The following is a 23,199-nucleotide window of genomic DNA, read 5'->3' on the forward strand; positions in this document are numbered from 1 at the left end:
GCCTATAATCCAAACTATTCATGAGGCTGAGATCTGAGGATGGTGCTTTGACTCTAGCCTGAAAAGACAAGCTGGAGAGAGACTTATCTCCAATTAACCAGTAAAAGTCTGGAAGTGGAAGTGTGGCTCAAGTGGTACTGCAGTGGGGAGCACCAGGTGTAGGCTTTTACAAAAGCCAAGCCAGATTGTAGGCCCTGGATTTAAATCTCAGTACACACACACACACACACACACACACACACACACACACACACACACAAACACACACACACACACACACATGCTCCTTCATATATATAGTTTATTGCATTAAAAAATAGAAGTTTCCTGACCTTTTTTTTTTTTTGTCAGTTGTGGGGCTTGAAATTTGGGCCTAGGCGCTGACCCTCAGCTTTTCAGCTCAAGGCTAGTGCTCTACCACTTGAGCCACAGCGCCACTTCCAGTTTTCTGATGGTTCATTGGAGATAAGAGTCTCACGGACTTTCCTGCCTGGGCCTAGCTTTGAACCGTGGTCCTCAGATGTCAGCCTCCTGAGTAGCTAGGATTACAGGCATGAGTCACTGGCGCCCAGCCCCTGACTTTTTTAAAATTACTTTTTAAAATTACTATAATTCAATAGTTGTACAAAGAAGATTCAAGTCCATAAGTCAGGTTATGAGTACAGTGCTTTCTAGTCAATGTCACCCCTTTATTCATCCTCTCCCATTTTTCCCTCCTGCCCCTACCCTCAAGTTACATAGTTCAGTTTTTACATAGTGCACATTGAATATAATGAGTACATTTGCTCACCCTTCCTCCCTGCATTCCTGTACCCCATCTCTTTGCCCACCCCCCAAAACATGTTTCCATTTCCTATCATTTGATAAATGGTACTCTAGCTGTTCAGAGGAGTTAGGCCTTTGGGTTTCTCCCCTAAGTACACCCTCCTTCATTCAGTTTGTGTGTAAATGCATTGAGCCCTATAGTTACTTTTAAAATGCTTTTTTTAATGGTGTTGGGGACTTGAACTCAGGGCCTCTTGCTTGTTTTTGTTTTTGGGTCGTGGGGCCTAAACTCTGGGCCTGGGTGCTGTCCCTTAGCTCTTCAGCTCAAGGCTAGCACTCTACCACTTGAGCCACAGCACCACTTCAGGCTTTTTCTGCTTATGTGATGCTGAGGAATCGAACCCAGGGCCTCATGCATGCAAGGCAAGTACTCTACCACTAAGCCACCTTCCCAGCCCCACCTTGCTTGGCTTTTTAAAACTTTTTCTTGCTCTTGTTTGTCTGTGGCTTGAACTCAAGGGACTGCACACCGTCTCTTAGCTAACTTTGTTAAGGTGAGTGCTCTACCATTTGAGCCATACCTCTACTAATGGCTTTTGGTGGTTAATTGGAAAGAAGTCTCACGGATTTTCCTGCCCTCCTTGGCTTCGAACTGCGATCCTCAGTTCTCAACCTCCTGAGTAGCTAGGATTACAAGCAGAAGCCACCAGTGTCCAGTGATGTTCACCCTTCCATGGGGCTGTGAACCAATTCCTGGGGGGCCTAAGCACACCCCACCCGCTTTGGGCTTCCTTGCGCTCGCTCCACGTGTTACCAACTTCAGCCAGCAGAAGGGGGGGGGAGGAGGAGGGCGCCACGCGCAGGCGCACTAAGAACTCATGCCAGCGCGCCCACGCAGACAGGCTCTCTACCAAGTGCGCTTGCGCACAATTTGAGCGGGAAAAATCCTGAAGCACGCCAGGCGCCGAGGGCTGTGAGGCAGATGGCGGCGGCGGGCGCTCCAGGATTACGGCGGGATGAAGACGTGGTGCTGCTGCTCGAGAGAGCCCATTACCGACATGACCCGCGCTGGCTGCTGCCCGTGGCCCCGCGCCTGTGCCTGGCCTGCACACTGGAGCTGCTACCGGAGCAGGGCGTGTCGGTGCGGGTGAAGCCCCTTCCCCTGCCGGCCGGGTGTCGGCATTTACCCCCGACCCCCACCCCAGACCTGCCCCTGCCGGGCTGGGATCCACGGGCGTCTTCCCCAAGACGAAGGGCAACCTGGCCTAATTAACCTCCCCCGGGGCCTGGGCCTGCCCCTCTCCTGGCTGAGGCCGCCATTGCTGCCCCACCCAGGGTGCCCAGCACGCCGTCCCTTTCCAGTAGGAAGCCTCCTTCTCTTCCAGTATGGGAGGCTGGAAGTGGGGAGACATTGCCACAACAGAGGTTCCTGTCAGGCAGAAAGGGGGTGTACTGGCAAGATCTTCCTGATGGGCAGAACACGGCTGCTTGTACCCTCCACCCACCTGTGCAATGAGTTCTTTCAGATTTCTCTCAAATTCGTGCGAAGGGGGCTGGGAAGGTGGCTCAGTGGTAGAGCGCTTGCCTTGCATGCCTGAGGCCCTGGGTTCGATTCCTCAGCACCACATAAGCAAAAAGAAAAAAGCCGGAAGTGGCACTGTGGCTCAAGTGGTAGAGTGCTAGCCTTGAGCTGAAGAGCTGAGGGACAGAGCCCAGGCCCAGAGTACAAGCCCCACGACTGGACCCCCCAAAAAATTTGTGGATTCAAATTCGTGCAAAGGGAATTCATATCTTGGTGGTGGAGCCAGATTAACGGTTTGCTTTTAATCTCAAGATGCTTTTATACCTTGTGTGTGTGTGTGTGTGTGTGTGATACCGCGTGTGTGTGTGTTGGTACTAGGGCTTGAATTTGGGGTCTTGCACTCTCTGCTGATGCTCTATTGCTGCAATCACAGGTCCATTTTGGGGCTTGAACTCAGGGCCTAGGTGCTGTCTCCGAGGCTTTTTGCTCAAGGCCAGCGGTCTACCACTTCAAGCTACAGTTTTCTGGTGGATAATTGGAGATGAGTTTCAGGGAATTCTCTACTGGGGCTGGCTTTGAACCAGGATTCTCAGATCTCAGCCTCCTGAATAGCTAGGATTAAGGCACAAGCCACTAGCACCCAGCCAGTCTAGATTTAAAAATTTTTTATTTTATTTTATTTTATTTTATTTTATTTTTTGTTGGTTGTTAGGCTTGAACTTGGGGCCTGGGCGCTGTCCCTGAGCTCTTTTTTGCTCAAGGTTAGCCCACTACCACTTTGAACTATGATGCTCCTTCTGGTTTCTTTCTGGTGGTTAATGGGAGATCAGAGTCTCACAGACTTCTGCTGGGGCTGACTTTGAACTGCACGTTTTCAGATCTCAGCCTCCTGAGTAGCTAGAATTACAAGCATGAGTCACTAGTGCCAGAATAAAAGAGTGGTTTTGAAGCATGAAGTGTTTTATAAATATAAGGTATGCTCCCAATGGGGAGTGTGCATCTCCCCATACTCATCTTCCAGTTTAGATGACACTTGAATACTATATTGTAATTCGGGAATGATAGTTGTTTGGGTTCAGATGACATAGACTTAGTTGCTCCTGAGTGTTTCTCTTCATTTTTTTCAAAGTTGGTACGCAAAAAACATATGCTGTCCTGCTTCCGAGATGCCCTTGTGAAACATACCTCCTTGGTCATGCAGCTGGTGGCTCAGGACCAGGAAGTCTGCGTCTATTTCATAAGCATGCTTTTTGGTGAGATCAGAAGGGAAACTTGGCATGAGTTTTGAATGTAAAGCTGGCATATTTGTTTTGGGGGGAATCTTGGGGAAATGGTTTTGGAAGATGATGTTTATATTGTTAACAGTTTAATTGACTAGCTTTTTATTTTGTCATAATGATGGAGATATGGCTCTCTTTCTAAGATATATGATTTATGGCAATGAGCCTTAATATAGCTAAGAGGTTAATAAAGTATGAGGAGGAATATGGATAATGCATGATCTTTCAGAGTCTAGTTTAGGTTTTGTGTACAATCAGAAGGCCTGGAAGGGAGTCTGCTGACCTTGGTGTGACCTTGATCAAGTTATTTTCCCTCGCCTTCACATGTAAAGTGGAATACATTAAATGTTATCTGAGATTCTTTTTCTTTTTCTTTTTTTTTTTTTTGGGTCAGTCGTGGGGCCTAAACTCTGGGCCTTGGCGCCCAGCTGTAGACTAGCGCTCTACCTCTTGAGCCTCTGCCCCACTTCTGGCTTTTTCTGCTTATGTGGTGCTGAGGAATCGAACCAAGGGCCTCATGCATGCAAGGCAAGCACTCTACCACTGAGCCACCTTCCCAGCCTCAGGTTCTTTCTTTTAACATGATTATAATGTCTAAATGGAATGAGTCCTTTTGGACAGTAGGATAACTAACTTGTATGAGTGCTTTTCTCTCTGTATCAGAGGATTTTCAGGCTTTTAACTGCTAGGATGGTCTTTTAAGGGAGATAGGATGAGTCCCAAAGTTCAGAGAGTTTATAACTAACAAATTACTGGCTGGAATTTACCCCACATCTGTTACAGACCCTAGAGAACACAGTTTTTCTGCTGTGCCACTTTGATAGTTCCCATCTTTTTAAAGCCAGAAAAGATCTTTAAGGAATAAGGTAGAATTTGACTAGGACATTGCATAAAGCTGCTGGGTTTAGAATTTAGTTTGTCTGTGAATTTTGTCTATATATTTGCTTCTCTTAAAAGAGAATTGTTAACCACCCTCTTCTTATTCTTCTGCTCCAAGGACTTTTGTGCAGTGTGGAAGATGAGAGTGTAATAGATCTCTGTGTTGAAGGTAAGGTGAAATTGTGAGTACCTAGTATTTGAATTGTAGTGCTGATTATTTGAGATTTTGATGAAATTGCCCATTTAGAGTAAGATAAGGAAAAGTCAGTTTGTTGTCTGTAAATAATTCTATATTTTTTCTTGGGCAACTACGCTATGCTAAATACTGCATCAGGAATTTGGGATACATAAATGGATAATTGGTTCCTACCCTCTGAATTTACAATCTGAAGAAGAGATTGGCTAGGTATCAATTAGAGTTACTAAGTGCCCTTAGAAACACACATAGATAACAGTATTTAAATTACAGTTCATATTGGTTTGTTGAAAGTTGTCAGTACACAGTAGTGGAAGTGCATGTTAAAGGCTTGTAGAAGTGAGCACATTCTTGCTGAGACAGTGAAAAACTGTCGGTTAGAATCCAGAAGTCACTTCAGTTATTTGAACGCATACACACTTTAAAACAAAGCAAAAGTGGCACTGTAGCTCAAGTGGTAGAGCACTAGCCTTGAGCTGAAGAGCTGAGAGACAGCACTCAAGTCCAGAGTTCAAGCCCCATGACTGACCAAAACAAAACAAAAAAAAAATTATATTTGGGGCTGGGAAGGTGGCTCAGTGGTAGAGCACTTGCCTTACAGGCATGAGGCCCTGGGTTTGATTCCTCAGCACCGCATAAGCAAAAAGCAAAAAGCCGGAAGTGGCGCTGTGGCTCAGGTGGTAGAGTGCTAGCCTTGAGCTGAAGAGCTGAGGGACAGCGCCTGGGCCCAGAGTTCAGGCCCCACGACCAGACCCCCTCCCCCCCCCAAAAAAAAACCAAAGCAAAACAAACAAAAAACAAAGCAAACTTTTAAAGAACAGTTTAGATAATTGAAGAGGGAAGAAACAAACAACCACGTTTTTTCTAGAGTTAGTAACTATAGAAAGCAGCTTCTGTACTTGATCTAAAGAAGCAAAGGAAGAGGTTAGACTTGTTAAAACTCAGACTTGGAGGATGCTTCTTATATATGAAACTCAAACCAAGAAGGAAGACAATTTAGATGCTGCTGAGTCTCTGTCTTGGTCTCATAGGACAGGTCCTATGGGACTGGGTCCAGACCTCTGAGGAAGGGCCCTGACCAGAGGATACTGGGGGAAGAAGGATGCAATGAAGCTGATTCTGGAATAACTGAAAACTGCATCTACCCTGGAAAGGCACTTCCAGGGCAAAGAAGTTCCAGAATAATGCTCATAGGAGTAAAACAGATAGTAAACTAACAAGGAAGCCAGAGGAAGCAAAGAAAGCAAGCCAGTCCTTTCTTCCTACAGCCTTAACATCTCTTTCTGGAGTTTATTATTGGTAGAGCTTAGAAGAGACAAACTAGTAGAGCAGAAATGTGATTTGCAGATTCCAGTTTCAATATCCCAAAGCAAAGTGTGTGTGTGTGTGTGTGTGTGTGTGTGTGTGTGTGTGTGTGTGTGTGTGTGTGTGTGTGTGTGTGTGTGTGTGTGTGTGTGTGTGTGTGTGTGTGTGTGTGTGTGTGTGTGTGTGTGTGTGTATGTTTGCCAGACCTGGGGCTTGAACTGAGGGCCTGGGCATTGTCCCTGAGCTGCTTTTGCTCAGGGATAGCACTTACCATTCTAGGCAACCACTGCTGCCACTATGCCACATTCCCACCTATACCTTTTTTTTTTTTTTTGTCAATCCTGGAGTTTTAACTAAGGGCCTAGGCACTGTCTCCGAGCTTCTTTTGCTCAAGGCTAGCACTCTACTACTTGAGTCACAGAGCTATTTCTGGCTTTTTCTGTTTAGTGCTACTGAGGAATTGAACCCAGGGCTTCATGCATGCAAGGCAAGCACTCTACCACTAAGCTACATTCCCTGCCCCTCCCCAATATTGAAAAAAAATACAAAACAGAAAGTTGTACCTAGTAAGCCACTTAACTTTATATATATTTCATGCCAAAAAGTTATTCTACCTTCAGTATAAGGGGATGAAAAGTATAAGGAGATGAAAAGTTCCAATAACAATTGCATTCATATCTGGGGTATGGTAATTAGTTTTCAAATTTAGCAGCCTATCTGAATATTCCTGCCTTGGCTGGTTTTGAATTGTGATCCTCAGATGTCAGCCTCCTGAGTAGCTAGGATTACAGGCTTGAAGCACGGGTGCCTAGCACCCAGGCTTAAGTGGACCTCTAATCCTATAGCCATCAACTTTTAGTTGTTGCTGCCATAGCTTGCAGAATCATCCTTAGGTACTAAGAATTTCCCCGAGGTGATAGGCATGATAGGAAGACTGTAAGGGTCAAGAGAAGGACTAGGTGATTCTTCAGGGTCTCTGCTTCCTGTTTCTGAGAGTGTGTATCCAGGAATGCTGCTTTGTCCTGTGCAAAGGCAGAATCTTCTCACAATGGCCATTGAATTGAATCTAGCTCACAGATTTTCCAATGTTATAGAGCCAACTTCCCAACGATCCTTGTAGGAATACCATAAATGATTAGATTGAAGTACCCTTTGGGGCTGAGAAATAATATTAACTGGCACAGGAACTCTTTCATAATTATTTTTCTAATATATAAAAGAACAGACTGAAATGAAAAAAGTAGGAGTAATTCAAATTAATAGTTTATAATCCTGACTTCAAAATTATAAGGGGCTGGGAAGATGGCTTAGTGGTAGAGTGCTTGCCTTGCATATATGAGGCCCTGGGTTCATTCCTCAGCACCACATAAACAGAAAAAGCTGGAAGTGGTGCTATGGCTTAAGTGGTAGAGCGCTAGCCTTGAGCTGAAGAGCTCCCAGGCCCAGAGTTCAGGCCACATGACCAAAAAGAAAAAAAAAAAAGAAAAAGAGGAACTTCAGAAATATATTTATTAAATTGTATATTTAGAGAAATATTTGATATAAAATATATACTCTAAAATATATAAGTATATAATATTTTTAAATATAAAAACACATACTTACATTTAAGAATATAACACAGTTGGTTGTATTCCTAGAAAGCTCTTCAGCTCAAGGCTAGCGCTCTACCACCTGAGCCACAGCGCCACTTCCGGCTTTTTCTCTTTTTGCTTATGTGGTGCTGAGGAATCGAACCCAGGGCCTCATGCATGCAAGGCAAGCGCTCTACCACTGAGCCACCTTCCCAGCCCTCCTAGAAATTCTTACTTAATTGGCCTGGAGTGGTACTTGGTCATTAGTATTTTCCTTTCTTTTTTCCTTCCTTTCCTCCCTCTTTTTCTTTCCTTTCATTCTCCATGCTGGTTATTGAACCCAGGACCTCACATATGGTAGGCAAATATTCTACCACTGAGCTATTGCCCCATCTTTGTAAGCTTTCAAAAATTCCTTGGTGATTCTAATATGCAGCCCAAGGTGAGATCTACTAATATAAAAACCCAAGTCCTTTCATTATGTGCACACATGTTTCATGGGAGAAGTGGAAAAGGCTAATACCCGTTACATGCTCTGACTTTGAGTAGTGAGGTTGAGAGGTAAGTTCTGGGTCAGGCTATGTCTTCTGGTTAATAATGCTATTATGTCCCCTTAGTCGTTATCCAGCTTACGACACAGGTGAAGCTGGAGCAGATCACCCATTACCTGTTGGACAAGTGTCACAAAGAGGTTGGTACATAATTGTAGGTTTTCTTTTGTGTGTGTGTGTGCGCGCACCCGGGTTTGAACTAAGGGCTTATGAGGCAGGTAGGTGTCCTATCACTTGGGCCATGCCTCAAGTCCTTTGTATTTTAGTTATTTTGGATATAGGCCCAGGCTGGTCTAGACTGTAATTCTCCTATTTACACTTCCCATGTAGCTGGCATGACAGGAGTGTATGTCTAGCTATTGGTTGAGATGAAGTCTCACTAATTTTTTGCCTATTTTTTTTGACCAATTCTGGGGCTTGAACTCAGGGCCTGGGCACTGTCCCTGACTGAGTTTCTTTTTTTTTTTTTTTTTTGGGTCCGGTCATGGGGCCTGAACTCTGGGCCTGGGCGCTGTCCCTCAGCTCTTCAGCTCAAGGCTAGCGCTGTACCACTTGAGCCACAGCGCCACTTCCGGCTTTTTTCTTTTTGTTTATGTGGTGCTGAGGAATCGAACCCAGGGCCTCTGGCATGCAAGGCAAGCGCACTACCACTGAGTCACCTTCCCAGCCCCCTGACTGAGTTTCTTTTGCTCAAGGATAGTACTCTATCACTTGAGCCACAACACCACTTCTGGCTTTTTCTGTTTATGTGGTACTGAGGAATCGAACCTGGGGCTTCATGTATACTAGGCAAGCACTCTATACCACTAAGCCACATTCCCAGCCCTTACTATGGTCTTGAATGGCAACCCTCCCAATCTCTGCTTCCCAAGTAACTGGATTTCCACAATCCTCAGATTCTAGAGATAAGCCAATCTTTTTTTTTTTTTTTTAAATAGGTGAGAGATTGAAGTTCAGAGAAGAAAAAAAAAAGAGACTTAACTCACTGAGTGGAGCTTTTGAACCTGTTCTAGTATTCTTTGCAGCGTCCTCCCTTCCTTTTCACTGTCCTAAACTCTACTTTTATGCAATGAATACGCTTCTTTCCAGTATAATCAACCCATGGCCAATTCTCAGTAGCTTCCTAAATAGCATACAGGCTTCCTTGATGAATTTGTCAAAGAAGTGTGTTTACTTTATGTTGGTTTGGTGTTTTTGTTTGGTTTTTTAATATGCATTACTTTGTACTGCATTTGCTTTTATGAACATTTAATGAAAGCATTGGGGATAATTTAATTTGCTTTCTTTGATATAGTAACAAAATATTCAACAGTGGCTTTTGTTTTCTGTTCAAGATTGAGGTGCAATACTAGAATCACTATTTTGCTGAAGGAAGAGCAATGTTGTTTTTTGTGTGTGTGTGTTATTGGGGATTGAACACAAGGCTTCACACTTATTAGGCAGGTGCTTTACCACTTGAGCCATGCCTTTAGCCCCCTCTTTACATTGGTTATTTTTCAGGTAGGTCCTTGCATTATGTCTGGACTGGCCTGAGCTACAATCCTCCCACTGTGCTTCTCCATGTCACAGGGGATATCAGGCACATGCTGTTGCCCTCAGTAGCTGGGATAACAGATAAACACCACCATGCATAGCCATTGGTTAACATGGAATCTTTGAACTGTTTGTTCAAGCTGTCCTCTGATCTCTGCTTCCCAAGTAGCTAGGATTATTGGCTTGAGTCAATGCACCTGAAATTATACATTATATTTGAATCATATCATTTAGTTATTTTTCATGTGATTATATATCAGATTGAATTTATAATTATAGATATTATTATTTATTTTTGTTGATTGTGGGGCTTGAACTCTGGGCCTGGGTGCTGTCCCTCAGATTTTCAGCTCAAGGTGAATGCTCTACCACTTGAGCCACAGTGCTACTTCTAGTTTTCTGGTGGTTTATTGGAGATAAGTCTCAAAGACTTTCCTACCTGGGCTGGCTTTGAACTGTGATCCTCAGGTCTCAGCCTCCTGAGTAGTTAGGATGACAGGCGTGAGCCACTGGCGCCTGGCTATTATTACTATTATAGTGATGCCACAACATTTATTGAGCACTTACTATTTGCTAGGCAGTTAGATGACTTCTATGCAATATCTGTTTTTTTCTCTTTTTCTTTTTCTTTTTTTTGAGATAAGGTCTCACTTTGTAGCTAGGCTAGCCTCAAACTTGTAATTCACCCGCCTCACCTCTCAAGTGCTGTGACTATAGGTTATGATACCTAGTTTATATGCAGTGTTTTTCCACCAGAGACATTAAAAGTTATCAAGGTACATGTAGTCAGTAGAAAGGGTGAAATATATGCTACTTACCCTCCCAGTAAATTACCAGATTTAGTTCCTGGCTCAAAGAAATTGTTTACTAATAGTAGCAATAATAATATTATATAAATGTATATATATTATATATAATACACTGTTTTATCTTTACAGTGTTTCTTTCATTCCCCAGTTTCTGGTTCTGTTGGAGGCAAAATATGTCATTTTTTCCTATTCTAAACCCAGAGCCTCATATACACTATTAAAGTTCTACCTCTGAACTACATCCCAAGACAAAATGTGCTAACATTAACTTATGTACTAAGCTAGGTTCTGAAAACTCTGAGAGGAATTTGACTCATTACTTTCCCCTAGGACTTCACAGTTGAATGTGAAAAACAGACATGTTAAGAAGCTGATGGGAAAGAGACATGCATAATATAGGCCTTGGTGTGGGTAGGGAAAGATCTGACCTGATCCTGACAGAGGAGTATGTTCACTTTCTGTAGCTGTGCAACACGCCCTCCATGCGAGGTCGTCTGGCCACCGTGACTCTTCTTGGCAAGTTGGTGGACGCTATCCCTGCTCTGGCAGATGACCTTGTAATGGAGCACAGTAAGTAACCTATAGGGAACAGTGGCTTCTAATCTTTGCCTGCTATCTGGGTGACTCATTTGTTGTATATACCTGGAAAGTCCTTATGCTATTACTTTCCTCTAGCCTTTAGTTTTCTCATCTGCAAATGTGTTTTATGTTTGATCAATTTGAAAAAGTTAGTTCCTTGACTCTGATCTTGTATGCTCCTCTCTCTCTCTCTCTCTCTCTCTCTCTCTCTTTCTCTCTCTCTCTCTCTCTTGCTCTCACTCTGTCACTCTCTCTCTCTTTACATAGCATCTTACTTGTAGCCCAGATTGGCCTCAAACTTGTGATCTTCCTTTCTCAGCTTCCCAAATTCTGTAAGATGTGTGTTACCATATCTGGTCCTCTATTCACTTTTTTTTTTCATTACTAGGATTGAGCCCAGGGCCTCAGGAATCCTGGGTGAGCACTCTCCTGCTTAAATCATGCCCCAAGCCCTTTGGTTTTTATTTTGTTTCTTTTGAGATAGAGTCTCACTAACCTTGCCCAGGCTGGCCTTGAACTTTGGAGACTCCTGCTTCTGCTTCCTGAGTAGCTGGGATTATAGGCTTGTGATATCATGCTCATTATTTTAATACAGACTAATTAAGGACCTACTATAACCTTCATTTTTTTTTAACTTTTTAGAACTGCTAATTGGTATTTTTATTTTATTTATTTATTTTAATTTTTATTTTTTATTGTGAACATACTGTACAGAGGGGTTACAATTACATGGGCAAGATAATGAGTACATTTCTTATCAAGCATTGCAGCCTCCTCCTTTGTTTACCCTTCACATCCCTTCTCAGCCTCCCCCCCATCCATGACCTTCATTTTGTGTAGGAAGAGGATATAGTACTTTCTTCTATCAGTGAAATACTGACATATATTTTATAGAGGATTTATCCAAGGGTTAAACCTTTAAATTTTCTGAACTTTTACTCCCCACTTCCTTCCCTCCTTCCTCCCACCTACTAGTGGCACTGCAGTTTGAACTCAGGGCCTTGTGCTTACTAAGTAGACACTCTACACTTGAGCCATGCCTTTAGCACTCATTTTCTCTTTTGATAAAACATTCAGAAAGCATTTATTAAAAGGAAGTACAAGAAATTACCATCACATCCTCATTGGGGATAATAGTTGGAGTTTTATATCGCAGATGACATTGTGAGAGTTCTCCTCTGGTTGTTTTCTGATCAGGTAGCCTGATGGAGCATCTATCGAAAGGGTTGGTATACCCTAATGAGGCGGTGCAGTCTTCCATCTGTTATCTCTATGGGAAGCTCTATTCTTCACCAGTAGCAGCCAAGATGCTTTCAGGCCATTTCCGGGAGAAGTTGTGTCCACTTTTCTTTTCTATCCTGGAGAGTGCCCAAGCAAAGGAGCTACAGATCAATTGCTTGGGTGAGACAATGGAGTTGAATGAGAAAAGGAGAGCAAGCTTTTCAGCTTTTCCTTGAGAACTTGTGATATAGCTTCTCTAGTTGCAAGGGGGTATGTGTGTTTGTGTGTGTGATCCTGGCATTTTGAAAAGGTAGAAGCCATAAATTTGGGAGATAAGATGCACAGGCTGTGTGAAAGATGCCTACAGTTGCTGTGTCATCTTAACAGTGTTGTCTTTGGGAGGAAAGAAAGTGGGACACTACCTCAGGCCATTACTGCCAGTATATTTGCCAAGTTAATCTTTTTTTTTTTTTTTTTGTCGGTTGTGAACTGGACACTGTTCCTCAGCTCTTCAGCTCAAAGCTAGTGCCTTACCACTTGAACCACAATGCCACTTCTGACTTTTTTCTGCTTATGGTGGTGCTGAGGAATTGAACCCAGGGCCTCCCACCACTGAGGCAACTTCCCAGCCCCCAAGTTAATCTTTATAACAGGCATGTTTCTGGTCAGAAAAACCTCCATCTAGCCTCCAGGGTAGAGTCAGGGTTTCTCTTCTTGTTATTTATGGCTTTATTTCTCTTCTCTCCCTTCACTTTTCCCCGTTAATATTTAATATTCTGATTTGCAATGTTTGTCTACCTGTTAAATTATATGTCACATAGGATGCCTTGGTGGCATCCTTTGACATCCTGGATGTCCTGGATGGATCCTAGAATCCTTGAATTTGATTCCTGACACTTTTGCTCATTGACTAGCACTCTACCAACTGAGCCATGCCTCTAAACCCTGGGTGACTTTTTTTTTTGCTAGTCCTGGGGCTTAAACTCAGGGCCTGGACACTGTCCCTGAGCTTCTTTTGCTCAAGGCTAGCACTCTACCACTTGAGCACCAGCACCACTTCCAGCCTTTTCTGTTTATGTGATACTGAGGAATTAGACCCGGGGCTTCATGCACACTACAACTAAACCACATCCCTAGCCCCTGGATGACTTATTTTTATGTTTGTTTCCAACCCAGGAGTGTAGGATCCATCTGTCAGTCAGAATATATGTATTGAGGTTCTGGTTGTGTGTCAAAAACAGGTGACTGATAATGTAGTAGTGAAACTGATATTATTCTTACATTATTCCCTTATATAACTTAGAATTCATTAGGAGTGATTATGATTGTCTGCTGTTAAATCCTGTAGTCTCTAGTGTGGCACTTAGTAAGTTCTCATTAGACCCTTGTGGGAAGGCTGAGTGATAGAAAGCAAATCAGTGCTTAAGGATTCCAACCATTCTTCTATCTACAGAGACAAGAAGTGTCTTGGGGTGGGGGGGGCGCTGTTTTAGGGCTGTAACAGACATACTCCTGATCCTGTGCACCTCTCACCTCACTTTTTAACCTCTTTGCTTCCTAGGTTTGCTGAGGCAGCTGCTGAAGTATGACCTCTTTGTGTCCTTGTTCATGAGCAAGTCTGTGCTCGTGGAAAGTGCTAAGACCATCAAAGAGTCACAAGGAGAGACCTCACTGCCTTTGGTACTCAAAAAGGTAGTTGATGGGCCAGGGATATAGCTTAGTGGTAGAGCACATGCTCATGATAGATGAAATTTGTTTTTTGGTGATCCCAGCACCATAACCAAAAAGTAGTTGTCTTGTGATTTGTAGTCCCTAGGTTCAATAACAAGAAATCCCAAGTGCTTCCTGAGTATTTAGGATTTCTTTTCCTTCCTTCCTTCCTTCCTTCCTTCCTTCCTTCCTTCCTTCCTTCCTTCCTTCCTTCCTTCCTCTCTTTCTTTCTTTCTTTCTTTCTTTTTCTTTCCTTCTTCCTTCCTTCCTTCCTTCCTTCCTTCCTTCCTTCCTTCCTTCCTTCCTTCCTTCCTTCCCTCCTTCTTTCCTTCCCTTCCTACATTCTTCCCTCCCTTCCTTCCTTTCATCTTTCTTCCTTCCTTCCCTCCCTCCCTCCTTTCCTTTCTTTTCATTGTCTCTCTTTTTTTTTCTCCTTCCTTCCCTTCTTCCTTTCTTTCTTTTCCCTTGAGATACTGGGGTTTGGTTTTAAGCTTGCTAGGGTAGGTGTGCTCTATCATTTGAGTCATACCCAACCTTCGGTTGTGAATTACCTTTTTTTTTTTTTTTTTAATTTGGTGCTGATCCTGGGCCTTAAACTCTTGTACAGCCTTCTTCCCTGTCCTGAACTTTTTTGCTGTACTACTTGAGTTACAGCTCCATTTTGTTTTTTTTTTTTTAATTGGAGATAGGAGTCTTATGGACTTTCCTACCCAGCCTGGCTTTGAACTATGATCCTCAGATCTCAGCCTCCTGAGTAGTTAGGGTTATGGGTGTGAGCCATGCATAATCTTATCTCTTTATCTTCCTCTTTGCTTTTGAGCTGCCTGAAAATGGAGAATGCATATAGCAACAGAAACAAAAGTATTCTCGTTGTTTTAATATAAGCTTCTTCATTTAGCACCAAAGACTTCTTTATCTGGATCCTAAGCAACCCTTCAGCTTCACTTGTCTCTTTCATCTTACAACCCAGCACTTCAACCTTCTGCATGCATGTTGCTCTGGTCTTGAATGAGCTAGGTCATCCTGGTCTGTGCAGATACTCTTCCCTCAGTTTGTTCAGCCTTCTTCCCTCTTTGGTAATCCGATTAAGCTTGAAATCCTGAGGATTTCCTTTTATGTAGGCTTCTTTAGGGAGAATGTGTCCATCTGTCATGTGCTTTTCTCACGTATTGTGATAGACTGATAGTGTAGGTCAGTATTCAGCCTAGGGCTGGAGAGAACTATGTAGCAGGAGGTAACTGACTAGACTTTTGGCTCCCTCTGCAGGAAGGAGGAGGAGGTCAGAAGTGAGAAAGGGTTAGTACTGATACAAATTGTATGGATAAAACTCTAAAGCAAACTGCTTCCTGGGGTGCTTCTAGAATAGTTCATGCAAGGCCTGTATCTCTAAGCTAGAAAACAAATATCAGTTACCTGTCTATGCGTATTTCTCTGGTACCATACTGGAATTCCTGTTAATATATGGTTAGAATGTTTGATCCTGGGCCTAGCAGGGGCAGCAGGACTTAGGAAAAGGGGTCTCACAGTCCGCTCAAACAGTATAGTGCTGGTAGAAATAGTGATAAAGGACATTTTCCTGGGGAAAGAGAATTTGGTAGAGACAAGAATACTGGCTAAGAGGCTCTGGCCTCCACCTATATGTGGAAACTTTGTCCATTGACAATGTGGGATGATCAGGACTTTATTTTACCGTCACCTTGAGCAAAACTGAAACTAGAAGAGCAAGTAAGATACTTTCCTTATTTGAAAATTTTAAGTGCTTGAACAAAAAAAGTAACAATAAAGATAAATAAGGTATCTTGTGAGTTTGAAATTGCCTGAGCTACTTGGTGAGACCCTATCTCAAAAAAAACAAAAACAAAACAGAAGGCCCGGCACTGGTGGCTCACACCTGTAATCAGAGCTATTTAGGAGGCTAATATTTGAGGATCTTGATTCAAAGCCATCCAGGGAGGAGATTCTGTGAGATCCTTATCTTCAGTAAACTACTTAAAAAACTTGAAGAGACACTATGGTTCAAAGTGGTAGAGCATTACCCTTGAACAAAAGAGCTCAGGGCCAGCACTCAGGCCCTGGATTCAAGTCCCAGAACCAACAAAAACAAAAAACAAAATGGAACTTAAAAAAGTAAAAATTTGATGAACATAGGCTTTGACCCAAGATCCTCAGCTTTCCAAGTACCTAGTATTTCAGGTATGAATCACTGGTTTCCAACTAACTCTATTACTTTTTATTTTTTTATTTCCTGAGACAGGGTTTTGCTGTGTAACTCAGGCTAGCCTCAAACTTGTGATATTTCTGCCTTAGCTTTCCAAATGGTGGGATTGCAAGCATGTACCACAACACCTGGTTGTTAACTCATTGATAAACTGGAGAAGTGAAGCTCAAAATGGGCCCTCCCTTGGCTTTTTTTGTCATGGGGTTTGAACTCTGGGCCTGGGTACTGTCCCTGAGCTCTTAGCTCAAGGCTAGCACTCTACCACTTGAATTACAACATGACTTCCAGTTTTCTGGTGGTTTATTAGAGATAAGTCTCAGGGACTTTCCTGCCTGGGCTGGCTTTGAACCATAATCCTCAGATCTCAGCCTCCTGAGTAGCTAGGATTACAGGTGTGAGCCAGCAACCCAGCTGGTTTTGGTGTTTTTTGAGTGTCATTGGTAGGTTTTTACATTGTATTCTTCCATTCTTTCTCACTTTGTTGTTCAGAGACACCTTTCCATAATGAATAACTGTTCTTCTTTTCTCCTCCTTGTGACTGGCCTGGTGTACAAGAGGAAGGATAAGGGATGAATTGGGCTCCTGCCCTGATGTATTCAGGCTAGGTCTGCTCTCCTATTAGTGGTGTGACTAAGTTTTTTTTTTTTTTTTTTTAACTGTCTCTTCAGTTTCTTCTTTCCAGAGATGAGATCTTGCAAGTGGCAAGTACCCACTGTATAACTGCAGTGCTGGTCCACTCCCCAGTGAAGTATGCCCCTGCCTTCATCCATGCTGACATCCCAGGTAAGGGGGCAATTTAACATTGTCTCAGTTCCCCAGAGCTCTGATAAGAGCCTTGAGAGTCATAGCAGATACCTTGTCATGGAATCGTTGATAACCCTCGCTGGAAGGATATGGTGGGGACAGGGTTAGCTGTGTGTGAAATAGGCCTCAAAACATCTGAATTTACTTGCCACAGATTTACTACATGACACTAAGTAATTTATTATTGACCTTTGTCATTTATTTGATCCTTTTTTTGTATATGAGCCTCTACTGGGGATGTGCCTTAGTTTTTATATTATTTTTAATTTTTTATTGTTATTATGAAGGTGATGTACAGAGGGATTACAATTACATAAGTCAGATAAAGAGTACATTTCTTTTTGGAAAATGTCATCTCTTCCCTCACTTTCCTCCCAGTTACTTAGTTTTTAAGGCTTAAGGTTAGTATTCTAACATTGGAGCCTGAGGTTGAGATCTAAGGATCACAGTTTGGGCCACAACTCTATTTCTGGCTTTTTGCTGGTTAATTAGAGATAAGAATATCATGGCCTTTTCTGCCTAGGGTGGGTTTGATGTGCAATCTTTGGAACCCAGCCTTTTGAGTAGATAGGATTACAGACATGAACCACCACTACCAGGCTTATTTGATCTTTGAGCAAAAAACTAGTGTGGGTGGCAGAAAGGCAAATCAGAAAAACAAAGGGAAGGGAAGTAATGTTTCTGTAAGAGCTATTAGGAACTAGGAAATACATCCTGAGATGCTAGCAAGTGTTATCATATTTAGGTGCTCATCTTTATATTTTATTTTTTGTAAAGCAGGATTTCAACCCAGGGCTTGTACATTCTACATCGAGTGATATCCCCAGCCGATCTTTGTTATTTTATAGATGACTGATTTTTTTTTGAGGGGGAAGGGAGAATGCATGGAGATGGCCACATAATCCAATTACCTATTTTCTACAGGGGATGTGGAAAAGTGAAAATGTAGAAAATTTTGACTGGTTGTAAGTGATTATTGAGGAGAATTGAGGGTCAGATAAGGAATCAGTGATTAAAATCAGTAAGGCCAGTTATTGACTGAGATAGGATATAAGGTCAATTTTTTTGTCAGGGGTGGGGCTTCAGCTCAGGGCCTGGGTGCTGTTCCTGAGCTCTTTTTGCTCAAGGTTAGAGCTCTGTCACTTTGATCCACAATTCTACTTCTTTCAGTTTTCTGGTGGTTAGTTGTAGATACAAGTCTCAGGATCTTTCCTATCTGGACTGGCTTTGGACCACAATCCTCCGATCTCAGCCTCCAGTGTCCAGCAAGGTCAAATGTCTTTGACTCTAAAAATCCTTTTTTCACCACAGGCTAGTGGCCAGTAATCCTGGTTACTCAGAAGGTTGAGATATGAAGATTGCCTTTTAAAGTCAGGCTGGGCAGGAAAATTCATGAGACTCTTATCTCCAATTAACCAACACAAAACTAGAAGTGGAGCTGTGGCTCAAGTGGTAGAACACTAACCTTGAGCAAAAATGCTCAGGGACAGTGCCTAGGCCTTGAGTTCAAGCTTTAGGATTGGGGTGAGGGCACGCGTGCGTGCGCGCACACACACACACATATACACACACACATACATGCACACACATACACATACACACACACACAGAGTAATAACTTAGGTTAGAACCCTGAGGATACTTTCCAGATTTGTATGTGCGTTGATGACCATGTCCATGGAGAAGGGTACATGTACAGATAAATAGGAATATGCTATATAAATCCAGACCCTTACATCAGCTAAAGGATGTATCTCCTGGCTATCGTTTATTGTTTTCTCCTTTTCTCTCTGGCCAGAATTCCTCTTTGAGCATCTTTCTTCTTCCAGTGAAGTGCTTGTCTGGTCTACCTACAACTGCTTGATACTCCTGACAGAAGAACCACTCTTCTTTTCCAAGTGCCATACAGTATATGGTTGGTAGTACAGGTCCTGTGCTATCTCCCAGTCTTCTGGACAGCAATTTAGGGTTGGGCAGCAGTGATGAGTGGTGGGCTTCCTTGGGGAAGGAGCGCTGGGCCTGGTTATTCCTGTCAGCTCAAACTCAATACCAGGTTTTTTATGTAAGCATTGATATCCATATAGTTCTGCTGTTTACTGGTTAGCAGAAACATATACATTTAGACTTTAGCAAGGGAAGAACATGCCTGTTAGCTACTAAATGACTTCCAGTTGATACTCAGCTTTGGCTTCGGTTCTATGATACCCTTATCGGTCTATACAATAGTCTCTGAATTTTGTTAATTTATACTTGTCTATCCAATAGTCTCTAAATTTTGTTAATTTATCCTTCAAAGTCTCCTGAAATCATTCATATTGATGATCAAATATGGATTTTTAGACTAGAAACTGATTCATTTTGTATTTATTCTATGCTCCTAGTCTGTACCAGGCATCAAACCTGGAGATTTAGAAATACGTATAATACGTTCCTTGCTCCCAGCAACAGGAAATTTTAAATTAGCTGATTTGTGTTGGCCTAAAGGGAAGCAGGAAATGCTCTGGGGAAGTTCACAGCTTTGCCCCAGTAGATCAAGGAAGGCTTCCTGAGAGGAGCAGAGGTTCAACCTGATTTGTCAAGGGAGACTAGGAGTATGCTGAATGGGGAAGATGTGGACTGGTCAGTTGATGATCCCTATATACCTCATGTGACTAGGTGGTAGCTGGGCTAGTATAGGGGACAGAGGAGACAGGAATCAGATGAGGGCCTGCCCTTGAAGATCTGTCATGTCCCATCAGCTAAGTCTTGTCAGTGTTACTCCATGAGGGGTCTCCCAGCTGGAACTGTAGAACACTGATCATTGGCCTGTGTCATGTCATCCTGAGGTAGGGATCGAGGCAGTGGTCAGGAGCCTTCAAGAAAGCTTGAAGATGACCAACACAGAGCTGCATAAGCAGGGCCTGCTGCTCTTTGCTGAAATTCTGACTCGGTGAGCAAAATAGTGGGACATCAGACTATTAAAGGGAAATTGAGCTGGTATTCCTAGTGAGGCTAGGATAGGAGTTTACCCATTTGCTTCTCATCTACAATTTCCTAGGCAACCAGAAGAGATCAGGCTGTTCACAAGTTCAGCTTTGTGTGGAGATGCTGGCCGTGCCCTCCAAGAGGCAGTGGGCAGTCCAGTCCTGGAGGTGGCTACTGAAGCAGTGAAGGCCATTTCTGCTTTCCTGAGGTGGGTAATCCTAGCAGGCTGATCCTTCTCCGGTGTGTACTTTAGAGGCTGTCAAAGACAGGCATCTTCCTAGGATGTTCTTTGTGTGCGCACGCACGCGTGTGTGTATGTAATTTTCCTTTGCCTTTTTCTGGTACAAATTCTTGTGATGATATTCAGGGCCAAGATGGATAATATGGGATAATCTTATCTCAAAATAATTTTCACATTCGCATGAAAACTTTACCAGGTTTTAGGCATAAAGACCTGATACCTTGAGTATCAACAGTCTCACTATGTTTCCCTGAGCTCCAGGCTACATTTCCAACTTCTCAGGGCCCTGCTTATGTTTTCGCTTAGATAGCAGGAACACAGTCCTGCTTATATTTTAGCTTAGATTTTTAAACTCCAGAACTTTGAGAAAATAAGCTGCCATTGTTTTAAGCCACTCAGTTTGAAGTAATTTATGATAGCAAGCCTAGGCAACCGGTAGCTACTTAAGTAACTACACAACATTTTTTTATTTGGTATCAATTCACAAATTCATCTGTATAAATTAAGTGGCCTCTTGGAGCTAACAATTAGACTAGTAAATGACTCTTGTCTCCACTGAGTCTATATTTATATAAGAGTTTAAATGAATCCTAAGTGTTACCTGTTCTTATTTATTCCATACCCATAATGTTCGCCTCTCTAAAAATAGTTTTCTAGTCTCTTCTTATAATCTCACAGAATAGGGAATTCACGTTTGCTTAGCTAGTTCCCTCTTTTTCTATATAGTTTGGCTCATACTACTAAAATAAAGTCTTGTTCCTAATAAAATTTACCTATTGATACTGATTTTCTCTATTGAGGTCACCAAGAGTTAGGTTATTCTGTCTGACCAGGAATCTTATCACTTATTTGAGAGCAGTGGTCTTTGCACCTCTTGATACACCTTCAGTTCCTCATAGTGCTTCTTTTACCAGGTAGCCCTAGATGGTGAAAACTCCTCTGTGTCTTTAATACACTTACCAACATGGTTGGAGTTTATAAAGATTTGCTAGATATTAGATATTAGGTACTGTGCTGGGGCTAGGAAGGTGGCTCAGTGGTAGAGTGCTTGCCTTGCATGCATGAGTCGCTGGGTTTGATTCCTCAGCACCACATAAGCAGAAAAAGCTGGAAGTGGAGCTGTGGCTCAAGTGATAGAGCTCTAGTCTTGAGCTGACGGACAGTGCCTAGGCCCAGAGTTCAGGCCCTACGACCAACAAAAATACATAAATAAATAAATAAATACTGTGCTAAGTACTTGGCACATATTAAGTAATTTGATCCTCAGAATCATGAGGAGAGTGGTATTAATGCTCCTTTCATAGATGAGGAATGGATGAGTACAGATGGTTGAAATAAACACAGTCATGAAGCTATATAAAGGTTGCAACTAGGACTTTTTAACCGAATCAGGTCAGTACAAATCTTATAAGTTAGCATCCTTTCCTCTTTTCTGAAAGCCTGGGAGGATCTTGGGTCTACCTCTCTCTGAGTCTACTCTTGTCTCTCAATGCAGGAAGGACCATCAGAATACACCGCCTGTGCAGTATAGGACACTGCAGGCCTTGCTTGAAGCCATGCTGAGCCGGTGTGTGGAGTTTTCCCAGACTCCACTGAACAGGCGGTCCTTGGTAAGTGCTTCTTCCAGACTCTCTTCTCTAATTCATATTTAGGAAGTTAATGAATACATGGCCAAACACCTACAATTGGATGTTACTTTTTTCCTAACTTCAGCTAAGCAATTTTTCTCTAAGAGAAAACTTGGTTAGTAAATCTGAGGGTATTTGTACTCAAACCTAGCATACATTTTTTTTCATAATGTCATCCAAGAATGTATGGTAAACATACTTAAAATATTATTTATGGCTTATGCTTTAGCAACTTAGAATCTGACTGATATGTATTGTCTTGTAATTGTTGGCTTTTAGTGACCCTATGGGACTTAAAATACTATCATGGTGAATGCTGATTATGGCTTTCAGGATTAATCTCTTACAACAGGCTAATGTTAACCTGCCTGTAACCTACATATACATACATCTGGTTCTGAGGGAGACCGGGTTAAAGTTTCCCCCTCTATTTTTTTTTGACTGTCATGGGCCTTGAACTTGGGCCCTGGACACTATCCCTGAGCCTTTTCAACCAAGTCTAGCATTCTACCACTTTGAGCCACAATGCTACTTCCTCCCCTTCAGTTATTAGAAGACGTACTTGGTTACATCTGCTAGGATATAACCTAGGTTCCCTAAAAAGTTTGGTACATGGGAATGGCAGACAGTGTAAATAGAAGAGTTCTGAAGTAATTCAAGCACAGACTAGGACCCAGAGTCAGATCTTTTTCTTTTTTCTTTTTCTTTCTTGTTTTTTTTTTTTTTTTTTTTTGTCGGTTGTGGGGCTTGAACTCTGGGCTTAGGTGCTGTCCCTCAGCTCAAGGCACAAAGCTAGTGCTCTACCACTTGAGCCACAGAGTCACTTCCGGTTTTCTGAATGGTTTATTGGAGATAAGAGTCTCATGGAGTTTCTTGCCCCAGCTGGCTTTGAACCGGGGTCCTCAGAGCTCAGTGTCCAGAGTAGCTAGGATTACAGGCTTGAGCCACTGGGGCTCATCCAGAGTCAAGATCTTAACCTATAGATTTCTTTATCCTTACTTCAGGGGCATGCCTGCAGCAGAAATTCAGAGAAAGCCATTATTCAAAGGGGAAAGTTCCTCCAGAGCACTCTGGAAGGATTTAGAAAAGCCTGCAGGTGAGGACTCTGGGGTTAAGGCAATAGCTAGGAAGGTAGGGGAGGGAGGTATTTAGACAAAAGATAAAATTCTAGAAGCAACACTTGATTTCTGATGCTTTACTGCATATTTAGAAGGCTTGGCTGGGGTTGGGGTTGGAGATGTTTGAGGACAGAGTGTTTCAAAAAATTCTCTTTTGGTGATGTCTGCTACTGTGCCATGAGATTGTGTGTTAGTGACCTTTGTTCCTTTTCCCCAATTGCCTCTCACTGTAGCTATTCACTGAGTAAGGTATTATTCACTTAACAGATGTTTGTTGTATCTGCTGTGTAACAGGCAGGCTT

The 23,199-nt window shown here is 42.6% G+C and overlaps 1 protein-coding gene across 1 annotated transcript in view; it reads left to right on the forward strand.

Annotated features, from left to right (window-relative positions):
• Positions 1-655: 655 nt before the first annotated feature.
• The window catches only part of Mei1 (meiotic double-stranded break formation protein 1), a 62,307-nt gene continuing 39,763 nt past the window's right edge, over positions 656-23,199 (forward strand). Inside the window, exons 1-14 of the mRNA XM_069999855.1 lie at positions 656-659; positions 1,719-1,906; positions 3,417-3,540; positions 4,565-4,615; positions 8,139-8,212; positions 10,879-10,988; positions 12,195-12,394; positions 13,776-13,906; positions 16,811-16,925; positions 18,745-18,861; positions 19,776-19,875; positions 19,984-20,118; positions 21,647-21,761; positions 22,784-22,875. Of these exons, the coding sequence (XP_069855956.1) occupies positions 656-659; positions 1,719-1,906; positions 3,417-3,540; positions 4,565-4,615; positions 8,139-8,212; positions 10,879-10,988; positions 12,195-12,394; positions 13,776-13,906; positions 16,811-16,925; positions 18,745-18,861; positions 19,776-19,875; positions 19,984-20,118; positions 21,647-21,761; positions 22,784-22,875 (1,556 nt within the window). The remainder of the gene's footprint in view (positions 660-1,718; positions 1,907-3,416; positions 3,541-4,564; positions 4,616-8,138; positions 8,213-10,878; positions 10,989-12,194; positions 12,395-13,775; positions 13,907-16,810; positions 16,926-18,744; positions 18,862-19,775; positions 19,876-19,983; positions 20,119-21,646; positions 21,762-22,783; positions 22,876-23,199) is intronic.

This window comes from Dipodomys merriami, unplaced genomic scaffold (assembly GCF_024711535.1).
Source record: "Dipodomys merriami isolate MVZ:Mamm:240054 unplaced genomic scaffold, mDipMer1.0.p SCAF_55, whole genome shotgun sequence".
NCBI classification, from domain to species: Eukaryota; Metazoa; Chordata; class Mammalia; order Rodentia; family Heteromyidae; genus Dipodomys; species Dipodomys merriami.